The sequence below is a fragment of the Narcine bancroftii genome, chromosome 9, assembly GCF_036971445.1.
Source record: "Narcine bancroftii isolate sNarBan1 chromosome 9, sNarBan1.hap1, whole genome shotgun sequence".
Taxonomy (NCBI): domain Eukaryota; kingdom Metazoa; phylum Chordata; class Chondrichthyes; order Torpediniformes; family Narcinidae; genus Narcine; species Narcine bancroftii.
The window spans coordinates 116084480-116104083 of record NC_091477.1 but is presented as its reverse complement, the minus strand read 5'-3'; the positions used below and the strand labels follow the sequence as shown (position 1 = coordinate 116104083).

Below are 19604 nucleotides of genomic sequence, written 5' to 3'. Positions count from 1 at the left end.
CTAAATCTCTTTGATGTGACAGATGACAATAATTACTACCATGTTCAAAATATCTGAGTGCACAATCCTTCTCAATGGTCCTTGTATATCACCAATCGCTTAAAGTTATACTTTAACTGCAGCTGCAACCTTCCTGCTGCAATACATTGTGTACGTTGATTGCAAAGGTTGGGCAATACAGTTGATACAGGTGTAGGAGGAACATTGTGAACAATGAAAAAGTTGGCTTCAGATCTCAAACTTCAAAAATCAAAACAAGCTGAGCTTTTAAGATTCATTACAGAGCTGTCTGCAATGCCAGTGGAACTGAAATGCTCCCACTCAAATTCAGACAGTGGGAACACAAGCACAGTGTGTGGAAACAGGACATTCAGCTCAAGAGGACAGGCTGAAAAAAAAATCTATTATTTTTCCCTGATCCATTGGTTATCCAAGGGAGGAAGGAATGAAGGACTTCTTTTGCCTCTCAGTGGGTCTAGTGGAGACATAAATGTCAGAATAGAGTAATAGAAAGCTGTAAATCATTCTGCAACAGAAGTGACAATTTGCTTACATTGGGTCAGCCAATGGCCAATGGCCAATGGTCAGCACAGACCATGGTCTTGGAATTCATTTAGAATATCGACATACAGCGAGGTGACAAGCCATTTTCGACCACTGGTCCTTCTCACCCAGTTTACATCCAATTAACCTAGATCCCTGGTTCATTTCAAACCGTGGGAGGTGATAATGAAGACTGCCCGTTTCTTTGCAACTCTGGCAATGAATTAACAAAAGCCAAGCCATCATGATCAGTCTCAAAAATTTGAGATTGAAAATTTCCGTAAAAAACCTTCAAAATTGCAGGATAATGAAAAGCAAACTTATAGTCTTTTTGCCATAAGACATCTTTAGCCGAATTAAATTCCTGTTGTCTTTCTAATAACCTCTTGACTCAAATCGGCATTAAAAAAAACACTATTATTTTGAACCATCAATGGGGATTGACTCTGCCGTGCTTTCTGTACCGCCATTCGTAAAATCATTTCTCTGTCTTGATATTTCAAACAGCGAAATAAGGTTGCCCTTGGTGTTTGTCCTGGAAGTGTTTTTTTTTCCTCAACGCTCTATGGCCCCAATCCAGTTCCAAACCTTCAGGAAAAAGCTCTTTACCCAGTACCTCTGGGATCCAACATTTTTTTAAAAATTATTGTATCGGAACATTCAATGTCCTCTGGAAGACCAACTATTTTCACATTATTTCTTCGGCTTTGATTTTCCAATGAATCAATCTTCTTCAATAAATCCCCTTTTTTGAATCCGCCAATCTACAAAAGAACCTTCCACTTTTTCCATTTTTTCTCTATTGCGTTCCACTTGATTTCAACACAGAAAAGGCTGTTTCAATTTTTAAAAAATGATCTTGTACAATATCAACAGATTTTATACATCGATTAATATCACTCTTAACTACAGACATTTCTTGTTTCATAGTTGACATTTCATCACACAACGTATTCATTTTTGTTTCCATCTCCATAAATCCTGAATTCGAACCCCGGCCCCGATCACTGGTGTTGTGTTAACTGCTACGCCAACCATGTCATAGTCTTCAAATTAACCAAGGTGTTTTAAACCGAGGCGAAATTAAAGAATTTATTTCAAAGAACTGTTGAATAGCTGTATACTTTTATTACTCTTTGAGTCCAAGCTTAAATACCTTGTTTTGAGAGATTAATTAATGTTCCCATTCAATTTACCTCAGTCCATCAAAGGACCAATCACAAACAAATAGGCACAACTCCTTCTTGATTGGGTAATGTGGTCATGACACTCTGGCCTTAGTGGTCTTGGCATGTCTTCTAGGTCTTGTAGTCTTATGGTCTTTTCTATCCCAGAAAATACCATAAGACTACAAGATAGTGGAGCAGAAGTAGGCCATTCAGCCCATCGAGTCCCCTCTGCCATTCCGCTCTTGGAATATACTCCTTGAAATTCAGAAGAATGAGGGGGAAACTTCATAGAAGTATTTTGCATGCTTGAAGGCCAGGACTGAGTAAATGGGGCAAAGTTATTTTCCGTGTTGTGAAAGTCTAGGATAAGAGGCCATAACTTCAGGATTGAAGGGTGCCCATTTAAAACAGAGATGCAAAGAAGTTTCTTTAGCCAAAGAGTGGTGAACCTCTGGAACTGGCGACCACAGGTGGCTTTAAGACAGAGATTAATAGGTATCTGAATAGTCAGGGAATCAAAGGTTATAGTGAGAAGGCAGAAGAGAGGGCTTGCGTGTACCTCATAAGATAATCCCTTCATCCAAGGAATCATTCTTGTGAATCATCTCTGAACCCTTTCTTAAATAAGGACCCAAAAATTATTCCCCATACTCACCAATACCTAATAAAACCTCAGCATCACATCCCTGCTCTTTCATCCTATGCATCTAGATATGAACACAAACATTGCATTTGTCTTCTTCATCTCTGTCTCAACCTGGAGGTTAACATTTAGGGCAGTGGTTCTCAACCTTCCCTTCCCACTCATACCCCACCTTAAGCAATCCCTTACTAATCACAGAACATTACTTAAAGTGGGATGTGAGTGGGAAGGGAAGGTTGAGAATCACTGCTCTAGACCCAATTGTTATTGAAATATTTTGCTTGAGAAAAATTGTCATTGGCCCATTTCCTTTGGAGTTATGAAACCGTGCACATAATGAGTCAATTAGGTACGATTAAAACAGCAGTTTTCAAATGTTTCTTTCCACCCATATACCGCCATACCCTTACAGAGCACCTATGGCATAGGGAATACATACGTGAGTGGAAAGAAACAGGTTGACAACCATTGGTTTAGGGTATCCTGCACGAGGACTCCCAATTCCCTTTGAACCTCTGCATTTTGAATTTTCTCCCCATCCAAATAATAGTCTCCCCTTTTATTTCTTCTACTGAAGTGTATGGCTGTACACTTTCCAACATTTCCTTTTCTTTGCCCATTTTCATACTCCAAGATAGTTCACTGATGGCACCAGCTCAATCTCTGGGAGTGACATTCCAGGGTCAACACATGACTGGACTCTCCCTCTCCTTTATCTGCTTTCCAGTTAATGTGGTTTGCTCATCGTCTCCAGGAGGAATGTGACCCAGCCCCACCTCCATCTGGCTGCCTTTGGAATTTTGCTGACAATCAATATTTGACACTTTTAAGTTAAAGTCTGCTAATCTCAGCAATTTTGCTTTTATTTTCTCCCAGGCCATAATACTTCAACATCGTCATTAGATTCTATGATTCTAAGTGCAAGTGCTTTGGAGGAACAGCACCTGTACACTGAGTTTACAAAACCAATGTTATTTAGCAATTGTCCCTGTTCCAATTGGTCAGGTAAATCAAACAGGGCAGATGGCTCCTCCCCTACCGTATAAAAGTAGCCACTCCATTCAGTTTGGCCACTGGAGAATTCCAGATCTACCAAACATGAAGACAGTATTAACTCTTTGTTTCTCCTTGCTGTGTTTCAGTGGCTTTTCCCTGGCCATTACCCGCGAGTATTATTTTGGGATTAGGGAAATCGAATGGAATTATGCTCCAAGTGGCAAAAATATAATTGCTGGCATAAAGTTCGAGAAGGACGAGTGAGTAGAAATAAGCAAAATGACTAAGAAAGAACACCAAGCGATACTTGGTGTCTGGATTAAACATTTGGGTATTTGAAATGTGTGGCTCTGACAAAGAAAGCCAGTCTAAATGATATAGATCTGCTAGGAGGGTCAGAATGGAAATGAGTGTCTGATTGTGTACTTGAGCTAATTTGCAGATGGAATCTGGAAATTAAGAAAATGAGAGAGGATTATTTTGTTTGCCAGGTAAACAGTGAGCCACAGACGATTTCTCCATCAATATGCTGGACTTTACTTATTGACAGATCGTTGCACTGAAAACCAATATCTCTTGTGCAATACTCAGTACTGTTCTTTTTTCCCTGCTCGATACAGAGCCCACCAATAAACAGAAAGGCTTTGTAGTGTGGGATTAAGTGGAAAGTGAGGTGGAATGTTTTGATTGGAAGAACAAAAAGATGAAACTTTTTTTTCAAAACTAAATGTCTAAGTAATGCACAAGGGCTCAAAATATTGGTGCATAGATCTGAAAAGTAATGTCAAGGTCATAAAGAAAGCAATGCAGATCTGGATTTCATTTGGCTCGCGACAGAATTGGGAAGCGACAAATAACAAAAGAAATACTTTGATGAAGGGGTCACGCCTGAAACATTGACCATGTATCTTTATCTTTGATATATAAAGGACACCGTTTGACATGTCGAGTTTCTCCAGCTTTGTATTTTTACTTCAACCACAGTGCCAGCAGATTTTCATGTTTTACACAAGAAATAGGTGCAGGGTAAGACATCAGATCTTTTTTGTAAGAAAATTCTGTGTGATCAAAGTTCTGCATAATATTTCGATCTGGCACTGACCTTAATACATTTTGTGTTCAAAAGAATGCAAGGAAAAGAAACAGAAGTAGGTCATCTGGCTTGTCGAACATGCCCTGCCATTTAATAAGATCGTGGATGATCTGGCCGTGGACTCAGCTCCACCTACCTACCATTTCCCCATAACCCTTATTTCCCCGAGGATGCAAAAATCTATCAAGCTGCATTTAATGAGGTATCCTCCATTGGTTCCTTGGCCTGAGAATTCCACAGATTTACTACTCTGGGAAAAGCAGTTCCTCCTCATCTCTAAATCTACTACCCTGAATCCTGAGGCTACATAAACATGCACAGATAGTAAGGGGGGAATTCAGACAGTTTTCATGTCATACTTCCAATTAAAAAGGTGAATCTGTTGATCATGGATTTTAATGCACAGCAGATTTATATTAACAATGTACAGATGAACAAAGGGCACTTTTTGGAACAAATCCCAACATGCATTTTTCCAGAAATCTCTCCAGCCCTTCCTGAAGAAGGGCGCTGGCTCCAAATGTCTCTTTACCTCCTATGGACGATGCGTGACCTGCTGAGCTCCTCCAGCATTTCTGTGTTTTTACTACAATCACAACATCTGCAGACTTTCATGTTTTATTCCTGGTATGGCTGCATCAGATGCATTTGAAATGGCATAATTTCATTATTCTTTTGCCAGTAGTACCAGGGAAATTATTCCAGAATTTCCCAGGAACACAATTTGTTTGGCAGTCCTGGCACAACTCGGCTTTAATAGCACTATTCCCCCTGGGAGTCCATACGATACAAGCCAGAGTCTATACTTTCTCTAGTTGGGTTGTCTAGAACTGGGAGCCAGTCTTCAAAGGATATCATTTGACAAAGTCCCAGGTGAGAGGCATGTGCAGAGAATTAGACAACATGGGATCCAAGGTGTTCTGGAAAAATTAGTCCGAAGTTGGTGATGGGGTCAGGGGGTAGTGGTGGAGGGTCATTTGTGAGTGCAGGTCTGTTACCGGCAGGGTAACTGTGGAGATCAACGCTGGGATCTTTGCTGGCACCAAGATTGGTGGAGCTGTAGATGGTGATGCTGGTTGCCAGTGGATAGAGAGGGCTGTAGACCATCTGGAAATCTGAGCTGAGCAGGTGCAGAAGGATGAAACACGAAAGTCAAAATACAGAAATGTTGAGGGAACTCGGCTGGTCTCACAGTTTCCCTAGGAGGTAAAGGTATATTAATGACATTTCGGGCCAGAGCCCTTCTCCAAGGTACAGATGAGGAGGGGTGTAGATTAGCTGAGCAGATACAGGTTAATGTGGACAAATGCAAGGTGATTCTGGAGACTTTGACACTCAGTTGGTTTCTTGAACTTGGACAGGTGTTTGCAAGGTCCTAATGGAATCAGCACTAGATATAGATAATTGCAGCAGTCTCCACCCAGAGGTGTCTCTCTGACTGTGCTTCTGTGACACTGGGCAATGGCTCACTCCACAGCTTGATGTGGAGAAGTTAGCTGTGAGGGCTAATATTAGCTCAGCAGGGGCGAGGGGTGTGACATGTTGGGCCCAGGACTGCACGACAACTGCTGGGGATCTGACAGCATCCACTCCAAGTGCTTACACTCTGCCTGGATGTCTCCTGTCCCAATTTTGGATGAGACCATGCAGGCCATGAATAACTGAGTCGCACAGCACAGAAGCAGGCCTTTTCCCCCCCCAACTCATCCACACCAACCAGCTTCCTAACTGAGCTAGTCCCATTTACCGGCACTTGGCCCATATCCTTCCTATCTGTGTGCCTGTCTAAATGTCTTTTAAGTGCTATAATTATAACCGCCTCTACTGCTTTCTATGGCAATGTATGCTAGAGGTACACCACTGCCTATGTGGAAAGTTTTTGCTTGAGTCCCATTTAAATCTTCCCCCCCACCCCTGCACCATCAATAATCACAAAAGTCTGAAATTGTGAAACTGGAGGGCTTTTATTAACTATAGTCAACTTCATTGACTGACCAAGGCAGAGTGGAATGGCGAGTGTGCAAAGGGCTCTGGGTAGGATCAGTCTCAGGAGGCGTGTCCAGCTGGCAGCAGCCAATCATAGCATAACAGTGGGTTACCACATTCACCCCCTCGTTTTTAAGAAGAGTCTGAGAAAAAAAAGATGAAACAAATATATATTTTACAGATTAAGTCTGTCACGGCGTCTCCTCTGCCACAGTGAACGATGTGGTAATGGTTGGGGCATCCTGAGCAGCTTGTGGGGTTGGCCTGTCATCACTGGTTACATCTTGTCAGGGCGGGGGGGGGGGGTGCAGGTGAGCGAGTAAGGGAATGTGGTGCTGGTGCATCATGGGTGACAACATGGGTGGAGAGTGGTCAGCCGCAGACTCAGTGACCCCTCAGGTAGCAGTGGGGGAAAGTGTCTGTTGGTGGTCAGTGGTGATCGGACAGGTGTCTGATGGTGCCAGATCCTGGATCGAGACTGTGTCCTCCTGCCCGGCAGGGAAGACAACACAGGCATACTGGGGGTTAGCATGGAGAGGAAAGACCCTCTCGACCAGTGGATCAGTCTTAGATTGTCTGGCGTGCTTTCGAAGCAGGACCGGTCCTGGGGAGGTCAGCCAGGTGAGCAGTATAGTCCCGGATGCAGATTTCCTTGGGAAAGCAAACATCCGTTCATGAGGCGTGTTGCTAGAGGTTGTACATAGAAGTGATCTGATGGAGTGGAGTGCGTCTGGAAGGACCTCTTTCCTTTGGGAGATGGGGAGGCCCTATGACTTCAGTGTCAGGAGGTTGGCTTTCCAGACTGTGGCATCCTGCCTTTCTACTTGCCCCTTCCCTCTAGGGTTATAGTTGGTGGTCCTGTTTGTGGTGATGCCCCTGGCCAACAGGTACCTTTGCAGTTCATCACTCATGAATCTTTTGTGTAGTCTTCCAAAGGCGCTATTTGCCTTGGCGAGTCTGTTGTCTATCTCATTGTCGATCCTTGCATCTGATGAAATGGTGCAGCCGAGATAGGTAAACTGGTTGACCGTTTTGAGTTTTGTGTGCCCGATGGAGATGTGGGGGGGCTGGTAGTCATGGTGGGGAGCTGGCTGATGGAGGACCTCAGTTTTCTTCAGGCTGACTTCCAGGCCAAACATTTTGGCAGTTTCCGCAAAGCAGGACGTCAAGCGCTGACCAACTGAAAAACCTCACAAAGATAAGCGTATACAGAGCCGTTGTCATACCCACACTCCTGTTCGGCTCCGAATCATGGGTCCTCTACCGGCACCACCTACGGCTCCTAGAACGCTTCCACCAGCGTTGTCTCCGCTCCATCCTCAACATCCATTGGAGCGCTCACACCCCTAACGTCGAGGTACTCGAGATGGCAGAGGTCGACAGCATCGAGTCCACGCTGCTGAAGATCCAGCTGCGCTGGATGGGTCACGTCTCCAGAATGGAGGACCATCGCCTTCCCAAGATCGTATTATATGGCGAGCTCTCCACTGGCCACCGTGACAGAGGTGCACCAAAGAAAAGGTACAAGGACTGCCTAAAGAAATCTCTTGGTGCCTGCCACATTGACCACCGCCAGTGGGCTGATAACGCCTCAAACCGTGCATCTTGGCGCCTCACAGTTTGGCGGGCAGCAGCCTCCTTTGAAGAAGACCGCAGAGCCCACCTCACTGACAAAAGGCAAAGGAGGAAAAACCCAACACCCAACCCCAACCAACCAATTTTCCCTTGCAACCGCTGCAATCGTGTCTGCCTGTCCCGCATCGGACTGGTCAGCCACAAACGAGCCTGCAGCTGACGTGGACTTTTTACCCCCTCCATAAATCTTCGTCCGCGAAGCCAAGCCAAAGAAAAACTCATGAATGAGGTACCGCGGTGGCTGTGGATAAAGCCGGGGTACCCAAAGCGTGTGAATTTATTGCAGAGGGCCTAGATAACTGCGGCCTTGGTCATGTCTGGGCAGGGAATGGTGAAAGGGGAAACGTGAGTATTCATTAATGATTGTAAGTAAACATTCTGGTTGGTGATATGCTGACTTCAGGTCAATCGTAGAAAATACCCAATATTATGCGATCCGTTTGACCATATTGGATATGCGTGGAAGGGGGTACGCATTGGGCTGCATGTACTCGTTGATGGTCTGGCTGTAATCTATGACCATCCTATTCTTTTCCCCATTCTTTACCACAACCACCTGGGGACTCTGAGGGCTATTGCTGGCCTCATGATGTCCTTGCTCAACAAATACTGAACCTCTGACTTAATGAGCGCTTTGTTTGTTGCACAGTACTATCTACTCCTGGTGGTCACACTGGCTTGCAGTCAGGGGTGAGGTGGCGGACAGTGGTGGGGCAGGGGCGGGGGGTGGGGGGGCGTTTGACCTTGAAAGTTGAGAGGCCACAGATCACACATAGAGGCTACTTGTGAACTGTTCATTGCAAATGATGAGGAGGGGATGGGGCTCATCAAATTTCAATATAACTTTCTGAAGTTGGCACTGGAAGTCTAGCCCCAAAGCAAGGGGGCACAGGATTGTGGCATTATGAGTAGTCTGAAATGTTTGTAAACTATGCCTCCAATGGTCAGGGACACTATATACAACCCATGGATGGCTGCTGTATGTGATTTGGACATACTAAGGGTATCGGGGTGAATAAAACTTTCTGTACTCCTGCTATCAAATTAACAGTTGATTGAGCGCCTGCTCACCGAGATTGGGTGATGCCTCTTGGATCAGGGTGACAGAGGCCAGTATAGACTCATTGTCTGAATCTGATAGGTGCTCACGATCCCGAGATGGCCACTTTCGATCCCAAGATAGCCGCCCTCGCTATTTCCCTGTGGTGTCGTATGTCTGAGAAGACCGTGTTTTCCGTATGGCCCAAGATGGTGGCCCCCACAGGGCGACGCTGGTTCGTAGAGGAGATGGCGCAGATTGTACTGTCTGGAGTGGTGACTGCCCGCACGCAGCGCTGCTAGGTTTCACAGATGGTTTGGACCAGAAAACTTTGGAATTTCTGCATTACCTTATTCTATGACTGGAAGTTGCTTTGAGATGTATGGTGCTCTCCAATTGTAAATGTCTTTTTAAATTTAGACATACATCATGGTAAGAAGTTATTCCGGCCCACGAGACTGTGCTACCAATTAAACCCAATTGACCTACTACCCCAGTGGGAAGAAACCGGAGCCCCCAGGGAAAACCCTCGCAGTCAAGGGGAGAAAGGACAAACTCCTTACAGACAGCATGGGATTTGAACCCTGGTTCCAGTTGCTGGCGCCATAACAGTGTGTTGTTAACCACTACACTAACCTTCTTCCTTGATGCCAATACTAATGAGTCTACTTTGGAATGTTTTAGGCATGCATCTGTGTTCCTGAAACGTGGCCCGACCAGAATAGGAAGTGTTTACAAGAAAGCTGTGTACCTGGAGTACACTGATGGAAATTACACCAAGGAGGTTGTCAAGCCTGCATGGCTGGGATTTCTGGGACCAATCATTAAGGCAGAGCAAGGCGATTCCATCGTCGTTCACCTGAAGAATTTTGCTCTTCTACCTTATTCAATCCATCCTCATGGTCTCACCTACACAAAAAGCAACGAAGGTAATGTTTTTGTTGGTTGCTGTTCATTCCCTTTAGTGTTCAGATTCCTAGACCATAATTTGACAGGAGAGGATACATAAGATCGGGCCACTGCACAGCCTTGTCTCCACCTGGTAATGCTTTAGAAAAAAAGTAATTGGTCTGATTGTAAGTGAAAAATACCAAGCATTGACCTTGAAGATGCTTCAAGCTTAGGTCAATGTACCAAGACCTAAATTCCACAGCATCTTTTCCATAGTGATACATCGGAACAGAGCCTGAGAAGAGAAAATCTGGCCACGTAACTATACTGGGCAAGAATGAGAGAATCATAAGGAATCTCATGACACAGGAGGAGGCCATTCCACCACCGTGTCCATGCTGTTATAAAAAAGACGCATCTGCATGGTCCCAACTTCTCACACTTGGCCTTGCAGATCACACGTCAGCAGATACTTTTTGTATGTCACAGGGTGTCTGCCCGTCCTCTACTTTTGGGCAATGAGTTCCAAATCCTACTGCCCTCTGTTTGCTCATGACCCCACTAATACTTTCAACCATTACTTTAGATCTATGGCTCCTGATTTTTGACCCCTCTGCTAAAGAAAAGGTTCCATTATGGTCGTGCAATGTACATTTAGAATGTAACGTACATGAAATTCTTTAATGTTTGTCGACTGTAAAGCAGACAGAGAGTTGCCACTTTGGCCAGTGCCCCTCACAGAAACCTACAGCACCTGATGTTTCTAGTTGGGCTCCCCTCCAAGTACTGACCAGGCCTGAGCCTGCTTGGCTTCCAAGATCAGACAATCTCAGGTGATTTCAGGCTATTAGGAGCTGTACCCCGTAAGGTCCATGTGCCTTATAATTCAGTATCATGAGATGATGGAGAAAGGAGCAAGAAGCTTGGTGGCTTTGTCTGTAGAGATACCCAGTAGAAAGTGACTAATACTTGAGGTATTATTTAGACTGGGACTTTACTCCATCCAAACTTCCCCATTGCCCTTCCATTATTTCTTGATCTCCAATTTGAGATTTATTGTCAGACTACATACCTGCCATCACATATAACCCTGAGATTCTTTTATCTGCGGGTGAGGCAGGCCAAAAAGAAACTGTACACAATGTATACATGTAAACAAAAAAAATGTAAATAAACTGACCATGTGAAATAGAGAGAGAAAAAAATCAATGAAGTTCAAAAGTAAGAGACCTTAAGTAAGTCCCTGATTGAATTTGTTGTTGAGAGGTCTGATGGTGGAGGGGTTCCTCAACTGTCTTGTGGCACCTCTACCTCTTTCCTGATGGTAGCAGCGAGAACAAAGCATGTGCCGAGTGGTGTGGATCCATGATGATTGCGGCTTCTCTCTGACGGCAGAGTTCCCTGTAGATGTTCTCAATGGTGGGAAGTTTTTTAATCTGTGATGTCCTGGGCTGGGCTGATCATTCTGACTACTCTGAAGAGTATAGAGATCTGGTTTGAACCAATCAAATTTGTCCAGGGCTCTCCTTCCCTCCAGGACCATTATTGAGAAGGAAAATAATTCTAGGTTCCTTCCTCTCTACTTAGCCCCTCCCAGGCTCATCTACAATAGGGAGGCCCTTTGTGACCATAAAAGAAATCCTCCCTCTAGCTGCCCTTAAAGCCAGTGTTTAACCCTCACTCCCGATAGTCACTTCTGAGTTAATGCAATACCGTAGCATTTCAAGCATGATGACATCAGTAACGTCTTATGTTGCCACAGTAATTTGATAGTTAAAAATTCACCTATTTTACGTTTATTCTACTGACCTGAAGCAGGTGATGCCTCTCACAATCCCAGGCACATTATCGACAGTCTAAGCAATTAGAAAGTAAATATTAAGCTTCTGAGAAGCAGACAGTGGTTAGAATTGATGCCTCACTGATTGGGGGACTTGGACTTTGCTCATTCTTACCTCTGATCCTCCATATCAAGGTGGAGAATGAGTGTGGGGGGCTGGGAGGGGGGGAAATCGACAACTGAAAGAGAACACATTAAAGGAAACAAGGATGAGAAAAATGGAACTGACGTTGTTGTTCTTTTTTGATCTGGCATTGAGCAGATGAGGCCTTCTGCTTGATAATAAGTCATTTCTTGGAGCAGCAGAAAGTTCGATTGGCCATTTTTGTTTGTAAAAGATCACGGTTATTGTCCTCAAATCATAACAGTTTGGACAAGTTATCCACAATTTCAACATGCAATTATCATCAGGAATTTAATCCTCTCCTTTGTTCTGACAGGTGCTTTTTATCCTGACAACTCCACAAATACTGAGAAACGGGATGATATTGTAAATCCAGGAGGTACTTACAGCTACCACTGGGACCTAACAGAAGATCAAAGCCCAGCAGACGATGACGTGGATTGTTTGTCGAGGATGTATCACTCCCATATTGATGCACCCAGGGATATTTCAAGCGGACTTATTGGACCATTGATCATTTGTAAAAAAGGTAATGATTGATTTGTACTGTTCCAAGTACAAAAATGTTGACATGTGACATCTAAGTCTTGAATATGCAAGGAAGGTAGGTATAAAGAACCAGGTGAGAAGAGACGTTGTATTTGTAGTTAAAACACACCGAGATGCTGGAGGAACTCAGCCAGTCTTGAAACCACCATAGGAGATAAAGATATACTGCCTGAGCCCTTCAAGGAATAAACAATAAAGAATAAACAAAGAATGGGAAAGCATAGAATAGAGACAGTGCTGGCTGGGGAGGCCAGACCAACAAAAGGTGTTAATTGGATATGAAAAGAGGAAAAGTGAGAATTCGTTTTGACTTTGTGAAAGGAAACAGAGTTTGGGAAAGGCAACAGGGGCAGGGGGTGGGGGGGGGAAGAGGGAGGGGGAGAGATGTTTAAAGTTAATGTTGATGCCATCTGCTTGGGGGGTGCCCAGATGGAAGATGAGGTGTTGTTCCAGATACTCCCCACAAGCTTGTTGATCTAGATGTCATCTTTAATAGAAAAGTTCATCTTGAACCCAGCAATCCCAAAGACCCAGCAGATATAGCTCCTGGATCTGTCAGGCAGGAAGCATCTAGATTTCAACATCACCAAAATAACCCACATCTGTGTCTTATATTCATTGCAGTTCTATAGAAAATCTTAGTCATATCTTACATGGTATCTTTGACTCAGCATCAAAATCAGGACTTCCAAGCTGGGAAATAGCTTCTTACCACAGGCTATGAGATTGATGAACAGTCTTCTGTGACCTTAGGTCTTTTATAAATGAAATGAGTAAATTATTCCAAAATATTTATTTTACATTACAGCTTTATGTGTACCAGTGATTTTTATGTGCTATGTGTTCTATGTGTATGTGTGTGCATCATGGTCCAGAAAAAAACAATTTTATCTGGTTATATGATAAATCTGAACTCGAAACATCTTTGGGTGCTCACTGTCTGGCAATCATTGACTGGTACAATTGGGACTCCACTTTTAATGATAACGTCATTTCCTGGTTGACCCTGCTTTCATTGGCTGGCTCATGACTCCTCCCCCTTTCTTTCCCATAAAGGCTGTCATGCCACAAACCAACCCCCAGTTAGAGTCCAGGTCAGTGTGAGCGACCAACACAGGGATGCTGTCCATCCCTGCAAATAAAAGCCTTCAGTTTCGGCAATTTCAGTCTTTGTGCAATTGATCGTGCATCAATCCCTTTCCACCGCTGACCACTCAATGAGGTCTGGTAAATGTTCTCCTGATTTCCCCAGCCAGAAGTCCACAATCAATTCCCTAGTTTTGCTAAATTTGAGTGGAAGGTCATTTATAGTTCTGGTCAATGGTAACCCCCCACAAAATTTATAGAGAGAGATTCCACCACGCTAACGTCAGTGAATACCAAAGCCAGGTAGTTGGACTCCTGTTATTGGAGATGGCACATGTATGATATGAATGCTATGAAGTGATATAATCCTATTGTGCAATTATCAACAAATAAACTTATTTCTGACCATTTAAGGAAGTAAAGTTAATGAGTTTGAAGCAGGTTCAGAGAAAGTTTACCAGAATGATAGGTGGGTTGAATTATGAGTGAAACTTGGATTGGTAAGACTTCACTAACATTCAAATGCATGAGAGGGGCTTCAAATGAACCACAGGAGAATCTGACATGTTATGGATGTGGAGAGGATGTTTCATCTTGTGGGAGATTTCACAATTCTTGGCTGGTGGGAGGGTGTTTAAAATGAGAAGTTGTGTATTGAAGATAGATGGCAGTGAGTGTTTGGAACCCTCTTCCTCAAAGAGTAGGGGACTCAGAGACTTGGAACATTTTTCAGGTAGAGTGAGATAGTTATTTGTAAGTTTATGGTGTCCTTTTCTTAATTATTTTCATAATTTATAAGGCTATTTAGATCCCATTTAGTGATTTAGCTGTTTCCTTTTTTTTTACAGTAGTGGAGCATGTATGTTCAACCAACAATTTCATCAGGGTGGGATTAGATCAATGGTTTTCAACCTTTTTCTTTCCACTTTAAGTATTCTCTATGCATTGGTGCTCTGTGATTCATAAGGGATTGCTTAAGGTGGGATGTGGATGGGAAGGCAAGTTGAGATCACTGGTATACTTAGTTGAACATCAGGTAAGTGATGGTTAGTCAGGTCTAGACTTCATGATGACTAGAAAAGATGCCACGGTTAGCACAGTGGTTGTGCCAGTGACCTGGGTTCGAGTACGGCGCTACCTGTGAGGAGTTTGTAGGTTCTCCCCATGTCTGTGTGGGTTTCTTCAGGATGCTTCGGTTTCCCTCTTCCCTCTCCAAAAATGTATGGGGTTTGCCAGTTAGTATATGGCAGCATGGGCTCTTGATTGGACGGGAATGTTACTGTGCTGTATTCTTTCATTGAATTTTTAAAAAACTAAATTTAACATTTAAATCCTAGGGGAGATCCAGGGGGAAGGCAGCACTGCCTGGAGTGAGATGATAAAATGAAGGCCTGTCAAGGATTTCTTGATACCACCCGAAGAAGAATCTAAATAAGATCATTCATTATTTCCACCTCTTGGTTTCACTTTCAGGTGTTTTATCTGGCAAGAAGAAAAGAGTTGATGAAGAATTTTCACTCATGTTTTCAGTCATGGATGAGAACTACAGCTGGTACCTGGATGACAATATCAAGAAATATTGCACTTCCCCCAACAAAGTGGATAAAGATGATGAAGATTTCATGGAAAGCAACAAAATGCACTGTAAGAAACCTTTAAAAATCTGTGATGTGACAATGTTGCAGGGAAAGGTGTAAAGAGCAGCCTATGCCTCTTGTTTCAAGTCTGAGTAACATTCACCACCCCCCCCCCCCCACCTCCCCAGGTCTCGTCCACCTTATCAACCCTGTCATAGACATTCTGCGTTTCGAGCCGTGTGGCCTGGTCGGTGCTCTCAGCTCCTACGGTCCTCACACACCTCTCGCATGGAGTTCATTCTGCTCTTTCATTACTTTTCCTGGACCTCTTCACCCTGGAACCACCTCATCTTCCTTCATTAAAGGACTTTGCTATTGTGGTCCATGCCAAATATTGTTTCTGCCTCCAGTCAGTTTTTAAGTTTAATTATTTAATTTAGACATACAGCACGGTAACATGTCGTTCCAGCCCATGAGCCTGTGGTACTCAAGTACCCCAATTAACCTTCAATCCCCATACGTTTTGAAGGGTGAAAACCCACGTAGACTGGGGAGAATGTGCAAACTCCTTACAGACAGCTCTGGATTTGAACTTGGGTCACTGGGATGGTAAAACCTCTGCACTAACTGCTACGCTAACCCTGCCACCCAAGTTTTGCTGAGAGGTTCACTGCCAACACCTGAGCCCATCCTTTAGGATGAGGAAGGGACTTCCAGGTCAAAATAGGAGGCATGAGGCTGAAATTGCTGGCACTTCCCTGACCATGGGATTCTGGGAGGGAGCCCTATTCCAGGGTAAGTGAAAGGGCTTGGCCACATCTGCCAGGAATCGAAGAAGTTTCCCATCTCAGTCTCCCCACTCTTACTGATCCCCTTTCTCCTGTACTCGAGAGTTCTTTAGCCTAATTGTCCCATCCCTCCCCTCATCAGCTTGACCCCTCCTACTCCTCAGAGTTATTGCCTGCTCTCAGACAGGGGACAGCATCAACTAACCTGGGGGGAGGGTACACAGTTAGCACAGCGCTATTACAGCGCCAGTGACCAAGGTTCAAATCTGGCACTGTCTTTAAGGAGATTGTACATTTCCTCCCATCCAAAATGTGCGGGGGTTATGGGTTAATTGGGTGTAATTAGGTGGCATGGGCTTGTGGGCCAGAAGGGCCTCTTATCATACTGTATGTCTAAATTTAAATTTATATTAAGACATTTAGTCACTTTGTCTGGATCACATTTGACACAAAATAATTGTAAAGTTATAGAGCAGCGAAACCGACCCTATGGCCCAACTCATCCAATCTGATCGGTCTCTGCCTGAGATGGTCCTATTTCCTCACACTTGGTTCTTGATACAACATTAGAATTGATCTGAGCATTGTCTCAAATACTCCAAGTACCTGTCACTGCCAGTGGAATGTACACTGCCGATGAATCTTGTCTTCAACAAAAAATATTTTAAAGTCACTTCTGTGACATCTGACAGAATCAGGTGATTCCTATTTCAGATGTACACCTGCCCAAGAGGCTGGTGTCTAGAGGATGACGGTTTTGGGAATGCAGTTTGGAACCGATGGAGATGTGGCAGTAAGAGTTTTAAGCTCCTTCCAACAGTTAGAGTCCAAGGGGAGCCTCTTGGTATTTTGAGTTGGCCAGCATTTCACTGATTGCCATCTTTCTCTCTCTATTTATCTATTTATCTAATGGAAAGGAATGGAGCAGGGATGGGGAACAGCTCTTTTAAAACTCGCATTCCATCTTAAGCAATCCCTATGCCATTAATGCTCTGTGATTAGTAAGGTGGGATGTGAGTGGGAAGGGAAAGTTGAGAACCACTGCTCTAGACCCAATTATTTCTCAAATATTTTGATTGAGAAATATTTGCCATTGGCCCTTTTCCTTTGGAGTTATGAAACCATTTGCATTACGAGTCAATTAGGGATGATTAAAACAGTGGTTCTCAAACCTATTTCTTTCCACCCACATACCACCTTAAGCAATCCTTTCCTAATCACTTGCGGCATAAGGGATTACTGAAGATGAAATGCGAGTTATAAGGGGACAGAAAAATATATGGTGCGGGTAGAGATGGTGGAGAGAGGATCAAAATATGATTCAAAACAGGACAGTATTTCAGACAATCGAGAAACTAAGCAGGTCACGCACCTTGACGAAGGACTCAGGTCCAAAACATTGACCCTATATTTCGAATAGATGTTGCGCGATCTGTTGAGTTTCTCCAGCACTTTTGATGATTCCAATATCACAGCATCTGCAGACTTTTTTGTTAAACACAATATTTCAGACAATGCTTCGTAATGAACTTACCATCCACTTCTATTTTTTTCAGCCATTAATGGTTACGTTTACGGGAACCTCCCTGGCCTATCGATGTTCATTGGCGACAAAGTGGTGTGGCATCTTTCCGGGATAGGCAACGAGGTGGACATCCACTCAGCTTACTTCCATGGGCAGATCCTGATTAATGCTGATCACACCACAGACACCATCAGTCTATTCCCTGCCACATTCGTGACTGCATTGATGGTGCCCAACAACCCAGGAAAATGGATGCTCAGCTGTCAAATTAATGACCACATTGAAGGTGGGAGCATTTCCTTCCCACTCTCAGCCCTCGTATGACATCTGTGTTTCTCAACATGCAGCTTCAGCACTCGGCCGGATTTTATACTCTTGGCATTCAAAGATCAATAGCTCATAAAAAATACAGCAGTGCCAAAGCCGGCCACGGTGAGCGTAACAGCACAGTTAGTGTAGTGGATAGCGCAATGCTGTTACAGTGCCAACGATCGGGATCGGGGTTAAAATCCTGCGCTGTCTGTATGGAGTTTATACATTTCTCTCTGTGTCTGCATGGGCTTTCTCTGGGTGCTACGATTTCCTCCAACCCTTCAAAACATACCTGGGGTGTAGAGTAATTGGGTGTACTTGGACAGCATGGGCTCGTGGGCTTAAATGGCCTGTTACTGTGCAGTTTGTCTAAATTTAAAAAAATTCCACTGCAAAACTTCACTCAAATGCTTTAGTCAATTTTATCATCCAATTGTACAAGTCACCCCGATGAAAGTGTTCTCTGGTCCTCAGTGCAACACACTGCAAACACACTTAAAAGACAAACAGTACATTTGCAAAGTAAATGCAATTATTGTTAAATAAATAAATGAGTCACAGTGGACTTGTTTGAGGAGTTCATCAGTTGCTCAGCAATTTCACTGCCTGTGCAAATAACTGTTTCTCAGCCTGGTGGTGATCGCTCTCTAATACTCTAAATCTGTTTCCTGATGGGAGTAGCTGGAAGATGCTGTGTGCAGGATGGTAGGGGTCCTCACCGATTTTCGGAGCCCCCTTTTGACAATGATCCCAGTAAATCCCATCTATCCTATCTGCTGCTCTTATGGTCCTGTGGATTGACCTCCAATCTGATGCTCTACAGCAGGGGTGTCAAACTCAATTTCACGGAGGGCCAAAATTAAAAACTTGGACTAAGTCGTGGGCCAAACTAAATATTTATTGAAAAATTTATTGAAAAATTTTCAACAACATCTGCGTGTTTTCTCTTCTTTCAACATATGTCATGTTAAACTTTTTCTTATTCAAATAAACGTTTAATAATAGTTTTGGTTAAACTCTTTCCAGAAGAAGCATTAACAAATGAGAAATAAAATATTCAATAAATAATATTTCTCTGTGGCCTTTAAGCTCCTTTTAAATGTATTTTTTTCACAAGCCAACAAGTCAAAAAAATAACAACTTACTTCAGTGACAAACAGGTTTGTCTTTTAAAATGATGAACATATAGTCTGCCTCCCACCTGTCTTGAAAGGTCCTGTTTCCTGTCTTTCGTTTGGCCATTTTTCGTAAGGGGTTTATTACATGTGAGTTGGGCGACAGGTCGCAGATGTTAATGAAAGTAAAGAGGAGGTGGGGGTGATTTGCGGGCTGACGGGCCGGCGCCAATGCATTTGCAAAGCATTCTGGGATTTGTAGTATTAGCTGTGCGTGTGCTATACTGGCGCGGCGGCCAGCGGGCCAGCTCTAATACATATTTGATATGTTCTTGCGGGCCAAATATAATTATATCACGGGCCAAATTTGGCCCGCGGGCCTGAGTTTGATATGTGTGCTCTACAGCATATACATAGCGTTTTACAGCATGGACACAGGTCTTTCAGCCCCACATTTCCATGCCACCCAATGTGCCTTCCTGATCTGATCCCATTTACCTATGTTTGCCCACATCTTTCAAAAATTTTCCTATCCATGAACCATGTCCAAATGTCTTTTAAATGTTGGAACTGCACCTGCTTTCTCTGTCAACTTGTTCCATATACCCACCAACATCGGTGTGAAATTTTGTTGTACAGGTTCCCTTTAAATATTTCCCTTCTCACCTTATAACTATGCCTTCAGGTTTTAAA

General features: G+C 43.6%; 1 protein-coding gene across 3 annotated transcripts in view; it reads left to right on the top strand.

Moving 5' to 3' along the window:
- The first annotated feature begins 3416 nt into the window (after positions 1 to 3416).
- Positions 3417 to 19604, top strand: part of cp (ceruloplasmin) — a 51798-nt gene continuing 35610 nt past the window's right edge. For all 3 annotated transcript variants that reach the window (XM_069897410.1, XM_069897411.1, XM_069897412.1), the window contains exons 1-5: positions 3417 to 3611; positions 9789 to 10033; positions 12276 to 12488; positions 15068 to 15238; positions 17516 to 17770. In XM_069897410.1, coding sequence (XP_069753511.1) covers positions 3454 to 3611; positions 9789 to 10033; positions 12276 to 12488; positions 15068 to 15238; positions 17516 to 17770 — 1042 coding nt within the window. In that variant the 5' untranslated portion in view covers positions 3417 to 3453. The remainder of the gene's footprint in view (positions 3612 to 9788; positions 10034 to 12275; positions 12489 to 15067; positions 15239 to 17515; positions 17771 to 19604) is intronic.